General features: G+C 36.5%; 1 protein-coding gene across 1 annotated transcript; it reads right to left on the bottom strand.

Annotated features, from left to right (window-relative positions):
* Nucleotides 1-651: 651 nt before the first annotated feature.
* On the bottom strand, nt 652-8,242 carry LOC149786417 (uncharacterized). Its single transcript, XM_089975934.1, has 3 exons — nt 8,194-8,242; nt 2,064-2,488; nt 652-1,273 (listed from the first exon to the last, which is right to left on the bottom strand). Exons 1-3 carry the CDS (start codon nt 8,240-8,242, stop codon nt 998-1,000), a joined length of 750 nt encoding a protein of 249 aa, XP_089832060.1. The 3' UTR covers nt 652-997.
* Nucleotides 8,243-8,867: the final 625 nt, after the last annotated feature.

The following is an 8,867-nucleotide window of genomic DNA, read 5'->3' as shown; positions in this document are numbered from 1 at the left end:
AGACCATTGCCTCCCACCCATCACTCTGAATTTGGGATTTGACTATAATAACAAATTATTCATCAAATTACCTTAAACATATATAAGAAGCAGAAGGAGACAATGGTTGTGTGGAGATGAAATACGGAAATATATGACATTAATAGCTTCAGAATTTAGGAATTGTATCGCAGGAGAAAAAAGATAAGTCCTAAACTAACCTTTTGAAGACACTATCACTATAGAACAAATGAGCAATGCCTATGTCTTGCCTTTGCCAAAGTTGGAAATACAACCAGAGAAATGTTGTACAAATTGCTTACTTAAACAAACCACCAATTCTCCATCATCTCACACATGCATGGGGGGGGGATTATTCTGATGTTATTGATTGATTATTATTGATTAGCAAGTGTGGTACTAGTGCATGCCTGCAGGTGTAATTACAAAAAAGGGCAATAACTTTGTGTGTGTGTGATTGGATTTTTTACATAGCTTTAAAAAAATCAATCATATCACTAGGATGTCTGCAGTGTGGCAGTTTATAGTGATGTCTAGCACTAGGGCATAATGCCACAGACATTTATCATGTCCCACCCAGTCACATTATACTGACACAAAGCCCACCAGTCCTAACACTAACTTCTTAATGCTGAGCGCCAAGCAAGGCAGCTGCCAGAACCATTTTTATAAGCCTTCATATGACTTGTCTGGGATTCAAACCTGTGATTTTCTGCATCTGAGGTGGATGCTCTAACCATTTAGGCCATCAGAGCAGTTGGCCATAACTATTGCATCATCGTAAGATGACTATGTATGTAATATGTACAATTTATTACATATTTCTGTCATTAACTTAGAATAAAGGCAAACAACTCTGTCATTTATTCTACTGAGGTTTAATTTAAAATAGGCTGCTATTCATATGTATTGTGGCAGATGATGGTTCTGTAAAATTTCATGATGGAGGTTTACTGACTGTTTTTAGAAGTTTAATGTTACTCTCCAGATTCAAATGTCAGTCTAACTTTGTGATAATCGATCCGGGCTCAAACTCAAGTCCGTTTACTGAATCTGCTGGTGCCTGTATACTTTTATGAGGACTGAAAGATCTACCTGAATGTGGTACAAAAGGTTTCACTTCTTGCAGATCATATATTTTTTTCAACTCATCATTATGTGAGTTTCTCTGTTTGTGATAGCCTGCCCTCACTTTCACATCAGATACACTGTCAAAATCATCAGCAATGTTGTCCGTGACCGCTACTGCTTTAGATCTGGTCAGTAGGTTTGTCTTTGTTCATTGGGCCCAGTCATTAAAGCATTTTTTGTCCTTTTTACAAGGTGTTCCATTGCTAGATCTGCTGTTATATGACTATCTTCTCTCTTATGTTGACAAAAAGGCCATAGATACTTTGATATGCAGTGCTCAAACTATATGATGCTTGCTGATGGCATAATAGGTGAAAGATTTCAAGAGTATATTTACTTCTGCTGTTATGACTCTTGAACATCAACATTATGTATTTAAGGCAACCAAGTAACCTGTCCCTGTCAGGTCTTTGTATCTCATCCAAAAACACCATGTACAGTAAACCAACCTGTATCAAAGCATGGCCATACTGTTGAACATGATCCGTGTCCATTGGCTTTAAAACTGTCTTTTTTCCTCCCTTCAAAAAAACTTATATAGTTTCCTTGTCACTAACTTTAACTTGAATGGGGATCAGTGAATCCTTGTCAGTTTTTTCAACAATCATGTAAATCTTGTGCCCTGAGAAGACATACATTTCAATAAAATGATCCATAGTCTGCTGGAGCCACATATCTGTTATAAGGTCTGGAGGTATGTTCTTGGTTGGAGTACTGTTTAGGTCACAAAGTATGAAAAGTACGAAAAAAAATCACACAGTGCCTCAACAATGTATGATTTAAGAAAAGAAATCTTCATCTACCTCATAATGATTCTTCACATCAGCATTCACATCATGCCGCCTTATACGAATTCTCTCTCCATTCACAGAGCCAGTTTCAAAACTATCCAAACTAAAGAGCTTCTGATAAGCCAAATGTCAAGAAATTCATAGCTGTATGCCAGAGTTCAAAAGTAATTGGATACAGATCCCTCTCTCTCTGGCATCAGAAGCACCTTGATGTAATCCTTTTGCACCACTAATTCTCTCCCTGGTCAATTGATCACCACCTTTATGCACTGGAGGATGATCTGTGCATCCATAGATTTCATCTGTTGTTTCATTGTATGACTGCATTATCTTACAGACATCACTATACTGTTGTTCATTGTAAAGAAGAACTGGAAGTGGAACTATGACTGATTTATTTGCAAGCTCCTCAGAAAATTCACCTTCAATTTCACTACAATAAAAATGTTTAAACTTTTTCAGAAAGGGGAGATAATACACTGCTGCATTTAAAATCAGGGTTGTGTAGTTGTATTTTAACCTTCTCTGATCTGTCTCTGAAGGAGATAGCTGATCCAAGGCTAGGTCTTAAACCGATCCCTGTGGCTGGTCTGGTAGATTGGCAAAGGTCATGTGTTGCACAATAGCAGCAGATGCAAACCAATGTTTTGTCCCTCCATGATAACTTTCCCTTTCATGTCGCACCCCATTTGTAAAATTTAAATTGTCCCCAACAATTCTGAAAACTCTTCCTTCCCTGACTGCTAACTGCAGCTCCTTAAAACATGAATTGCCTAATTTTTCAACTTCTCTAATGGTAGCTTCATAGCTACTGGACACCTGGACACAACCAGAATCTGCAATCTATCAAAAACCTGTTGGGAACAAGAAAGAAATCAATGAAACCTTCTTGTATCATATTATCATACTGATGTCTCCTATTATTTATACCAGAGAAAAGGTCTCCTTTGCTTCATTGTATCGACAAAAAGATAAGATATTGAACTTGACCACTGAAACATAAAATATTGTTGTCTGTTATAGCTGACTGCTTATAAAATTGATGTATAATGAACTAGCAGCATGTGAATGATCAGCCAGACATGATTTGAACCTGAATCTGTGTCTACAGACGCTCAGACACAAAGCTATAGTAGCTTATAATGCCAAGTCATATATCCAGAATAAACCTTATAAACCTTATAAATAAACATTGGTAGAAAATGAGTGTTATGTCATGATATTCATTCACAATGTGCATTTGACAATGTAGTTTGATCATACCCTGTCAGCCATTTACAATGTATACCAGTGTTTTTAAATATAATATTAATTGTATAACATTTTATTGAAAACTGAAGTTCTTTTATGAAATTGTTTGGTTCACGTTTGAGCCATTAAAGTTTAAATGATAATTACTGTTACTTGGTTATGCTGGTTACATTTCTAAGCAGTAAGGTTATGCACTTACTATTCAGCTAAAAAGGGTTTGAAATTTTACTCATCTTTTATCCATATAAAATATCAAGTTATTACCTGTTATTTAATCTAAAGAACATGTAAATAGAACTGGAATGGCTCGTATATTCCTCGGAAACTTAATTACATGGTAGAATAAAGGTTTCTTAAAGCTGTTCTTGTCACCTTGTAAGACCTCCATTAGGTGCGTTTTCCTTTAGAAATCTGAAAAAGGGTAAGAAAAGGGCCAGAAATAATGAACATATAAAAAATGAAAACAATTCTGAAAAACAAAATAAAATCATTCAGAACTTTATAACAAATTCACATGTAAGATTTTGAAAATATGCATGCAAAATATCAAGATGCAGTTAGAAACATTTGGGTAAGAGGGCAGCAATCTTGTAACAAATAAGTTAAGTTGAATAAAAGTGTCCAACTCAATCATTGTGTCACCCAAACTTTATCATGTATGATAAAAATCAAATGCGTCAGTAGGAAATAACTTTCCCTACTTGCTGGCAATACTTGTCACAACTACTGACTTCTAGATTATGATTATTTTAAAATGATGAGAATTCAATGTTTTTACTTGGTCTAAAAGTAAGAGTATCCTGTGACTTTAAGGAAAGATGAACCAAAGCTCAAAAAGACATGCAAGTAGCAATAACATCTTCTGAAAATAAAAATTATAATTCTGAGATGCACCATTTGACTAAATAATATTCTGAGTGCTAGCTTCCTATTAAAGTGTTCAAGCACTGAAAAAATTTGGGGATACAATGTTTAAAACCATGAAAATTCAGAAAGTATGCCATGCATTGTCAACAAGTTAAACTGTTGGAATATTGCAATTATAACAATACATAACAAATGAAAATAACTTAGACCTTTCCATGAGTCTGTTCATTTTTCATAGTAATAGCCAATATCTTCTGTACAAGTGATAATTCCACAAACCTATTGCTCATAAGTATTGAGTATACAAGTCCTAACTTGGGCAGAAGTGACCTAATGGGCTGAGTCATGTCAAGTTTGCCTGTTGGCAGTGCTACTGCTAGTAATATTTCAGCCAAGTTTGCCTGTTGGCAGTGCTACTGCTAGTAATACTTCAGCCAAGTTTGCCTGTTGGCAATGCTACTGCTAGTAATACTTCAGCCAAGTTTGCCTGTTGGCAATGCTACTGCTAGTAATACTTCAGCCAAGTTTGCCTGTTGGCAATGCTACTGCTAGTAATACTTCAGCCAAGTTTGCCTGTTGGCAATGCTACTGCTAGTAATACTTCAGCCAAGTTTGCCTGTTGGCAATGCTACTGCTAGTAATATTTTAGCCAAGTTTGCCTGTTGGCAATGCTACTGCTAGTAATACTTCAGCCAAGTTTGCCTGTTGGCAATGCTACTGCTAGTAATACTTCAGCCAAGTTTGCCTGTTGGCAATGCTACTGCTAGTAATATTTCAGCCAAGTTTGCCTGTTGGCAATGCTACTGCTAGTAATACTTCAGCCAAGTTTGCCTGTTGGCAATGCTACTGCTAGTAATACTTCAGCCAAGTTTGCCTGTTGGCAATGCTACTGCTAGTAATACTTCAGCCAAGTTTGCCTGTTGGCAAATGCTACTGCTAGTAATACTTCAGCCAAGTTTGCCTGTTGGCAATGCTACTGCTAGTAATACTTCAGCCAAGTTTGCCTGTTGGCAATGCTACTGCTAGTAATACTTCAGCCAAGTTTGCCTGTTGGCAATGCTACTGCTAGTAATACTTCAGCCAAGTTTGCCTGTTGGCAAATGCTACTGCTAGTAATACTTCAGCCAATATCGGGTTACTCAGAAAAAGTTCTGTGCATATATCATTCCATGAAAAGGCTGTTAAGTCAAGATTAGTATATAAGATGCTGCTTTCATCCCTTGTACATTTTGAAGATGCCTTTTGTTCACCTTCCCAAATGAATAACATCTTTACAGCTTTTCTGAGTGAATTGCTTTTTAACACAGTCTCTGCATTTGTTTCAGTGGAAGTATATAGAGCAGCATGCAGCAATTTTGCTCTATCAGAGAGAGTTACATCATCAAATGATGATAATCTTGTATCTGATAATTTGGTAGCTAATGTTTCCACTTCATTTTTTGATGTTTGCAATTTATCACATACAGAAATATAGCTCCACTCTGTTTGAGTTTCTCTGAAAAAGAGATATGTAAAGATGAAATAATGCATATATCATGCTTGTTTTAATAATATTAAGTGGTTGGACTACATGTTGTGTGTAGTTAAATGAGTGAGTGTTCAGACAGAGGTACTTTGGCTACCACAAGGAATTGAGTTAAGGTTTTTGATTGTGTCAGTGGACACTGCATCTGAGGTATAGGAGCTTATGTAAACCCATTTCTCCAATTTGATTGGCTGCAGCAATGCATGTAAGATATTATCTGCTGAAACAAAATAAGATTATAGTTTAACAGTTGTTTCTGATTTTTGGACTACAGTACCTGTCAGTTTTTATATCCACAGACTGCCATTACGTGTAAAAGATTTTGACTTATATTACAATTCAATGATATTTATCTGTATTTAATTTTAACTTAAAATGCCTGCTCAAGAACCTACTTCTTCACTGTCTGAACTTGTATTACGGTGTGATGCTTTCGAAACAAATTTATACCTCATGTTTTATACCTTATTTCCAAGATTGGTAAGACTGGGTCTGTTTGTGCAGATACTGTACAAGTATAAATGTGATCATACTGAGTCGATGCTTCATTTTTTGGTTGAACTGTTGGACATGTCACTAATGGTGGTGCTTTCATCAGTGGCCAAACATGCAGAAGGGAACAAGCATTTCACCCTGGCATACTGTGATCTGCATGAATCTCCTGAACATGTAGAAAAATTCATATAAAGATTTTTAAAACACACACCATACCTAATCAATAGAAAACATAAAAGGATTACACAGCCACAAGCTATATGACTGTACATGCTACAACCAAAAAATTAATAATATTACGCTAAGTAGGTCAGTGAACTTTTTTCAAAATGTATTCACTCAAAATAAACACATCAGTTTAGTTTCAGAGCCAAAATTTGCATGAAAATAGTAGACAAAAGCTTCCAGGTGGCTATATTGTTTGCTTAAGTGTGATTGATTTATCGTTGGTGCTGTGAACTTATTGCCATTTCTCAGTGTAACTGGTGGAGGAAGAACCCAGGAAAACCATGGGAAGAACCAACGACCCATGGGAAGCTACTTGCAAGCTTCTTCACCCACATTGGCCAAGCGAGACTTAAACCCCAAGACCATATTCCATTATTTTTTATAGTGTGACTTAGCATGGACAAATAAAGTTTAATTACTCAACAATAATAATTAATTAGCTCTAAATGTCAATCCTTATTATGGCACTTATGCTTCAACATCAGTGACAACAAGAATTGAAAAAGGCTAATAATGCCTGACCTACGGCAAATGGCTAATAATGCCTGACCTATGGCAAGTGGCTACAAATGTCAGACCTTTGGCAAGTGGCTAAAAATGCCTGACCTTTGGCAAGTGGCTAAAAATGCCTGACCTATGGCAAGTGGCTAATAATGCCTGACCTATGGCAAGTGGCTAATAATGCCTGACCTATGGCAAGTGGCTAATAATGCCTGACCTTTGGCAGTGGCTAATAATGCCTGACCTACAGCAAGTGGCTAATAATGCCTGACCTACGGAATGTTGCTAATAATGCCTGACCTACGGAATGTGGCTAAAAATGCCTGACCTATGGCAAGTGGCTAATAATGCCTGACCTATGGCAAGTGGCTAAAATGCCTGACCTATGGCAAGTGGCTGATAATGCCTGACCTATGGCAAGTGGCTAATAATGCCTGACCTATGGCAAGTGGCTAATAATGCCTAACCTATGGCAAGTGGCTAATAATGCCTGACCTATGGCAAGTTGCTCATAATGCCTGACTCATGACAAGTGATAATAATGCCTGATCTATGGCAAGTGGCTAATAATGCCTGACACATGGCAAGTGGTTCATAATGCCTGACCTATGGCAAGTGGCTCATAATGCCTGACCTATGGCAAGTTGCTCATAATGCCTGACCAATGACAATTGGCTAATATTGTCTGACCCATGGCAAGTGGCTAATGCCTGATCCATGGCAAGTGGCTAATGTCTGATCCATGGCAAGTGGCTAATAATGCCAGACCTATGACATGTGGCTAATAATGCCTGACCTATGGCAAGTGGCTAATAATGCCTACCAATGGCAAGTGGCTAATAATGCCTCACCTATGGCATATGGCTAATAATGCCTGAATTATGGCAAGTGGCTAATAATGCCTGACCTTCGAAAAGTGGCTAATAATGCCTGACATGATTCAAAGACAAGGAAATGTATTAAATGGGGTATTGCCATAAACAATTTCTTTGAACTATCAACCTTTGGATTCTTGATGATATAGCAATAAATCATAGACTTTTTGCCACACAAACGCATGTTTTTAATTTTAATTGCAGGAAAACTATGTCCGCCGCGAATAAGCTGGTGGCATCGGACTAGCTGGTTGTCGGCAAATTCGCACGTTGATAATGAAAGGTGAAAGAATATTGAAATACAAACGACCTTTGAAAATGATACTTGTAATATTGCAGAAGAAATATTTAAATCGGGCAAGTATTTGTTAGGAGATAGTAGTTTACAAATTGGAAGACGCGATAGAGAAAATATTAGAAATGTTTATTACAGGAGTTATCTTCATATGACAATAAAGATCAAACAATGCAAAGTTTGGATTAAACTTCTATCAGGCTCGTTCGGTTACCTTAGCAGTAATTAACATACTTGTGTTGCTGTGCTGTAAAACACGGAAGCAATCATCCAGCTGACACATATTTGTATATAAAAAAAATAGTTTGTTTTAAAATATCACAGCCTTTTTGCTTTATTACTGTTTATTATCTTAATACTTCAATCTATATTATCATAATGTACCTTTCCTAATTTTGCTCACATTCACCTGTGGAAGTATTTTTTGTTCTAATGTACCAAAAATAATACATTTTATAGACTTGTTAATTTAACAATAGGGAAAGTTACCTTACAAATTTGAGCAAAGTCAAAGCATAAGTCAAAGATGTTTTGGATGAAAGGCACTATATTTCCTATTTTGTCAAGGTTGATAGATGCTGTAATGATGTTAAGATATAATAAACGGTTATTCGTGTTAATTAAAGAGTACGACACACTATTGCTTAATACCATTGCATGTGAATTGGGTATTCATGTATTATGAAATTTCAGAACATTTGTTTTGGCCGTAACACTAACTTGTAACACTAATTTGTTATGCAAGATCTTTGGGGGTTTAGTGATTCTCCTGTATTCTTTGTTAATACGCGAATTTCGGAAATAATGCAACAAAGTGTAGAAAATTGGAAAACATTGCAAGTAGTATTTTCTTCAGACTCCAAAGACAGACCTTTCTCACTTAATATGTAATAACCTCCAGTAAACAT

This window comes from Sinohyriopsis cumingii, chromosome 12, assembly GCF_028554795.1.
Source record: "Sinohyriopsis cumingii isolate HCF-2022 chromosome 12, ASM2855479v2, whole genome shotgun sequence".
Taxonomy (NCBI): Eukaryota; Metazoa; Mollusca; class Bivalvia; order Unionida; family Unionidae; genus Sinohyriopsis; species Sinohyriopsis cumingii.
This window is presented reverse-complemented; position numbering and strand designations above follow the sequence as displayed.

Excerpts from the sequence above, each read along its gene's own strand:
- LOC149786417 (XM_089975934.1), bottom strand. The coding sequence starts at position 8,242 with ATGTGTCAGCTGGATGATTGCTTCCGTGTTTTACAGCACAGCAACACA. Across the intron at positions 2,489-8,193 it reads TTTACAGCACAGCAACACAA|ACCTAGCCTTGGATCAGCTA; the intron begins GTATGTTAATTA and ends GATCGGTTTAAG. Across the intron at positions 1,274-2,063 it reads TGAACTCTGGCATACAGCTA|ACAAACCTACTGACCAGATC; the intron begins TGAATTTCTTGA and ends CAATGAACAAAG.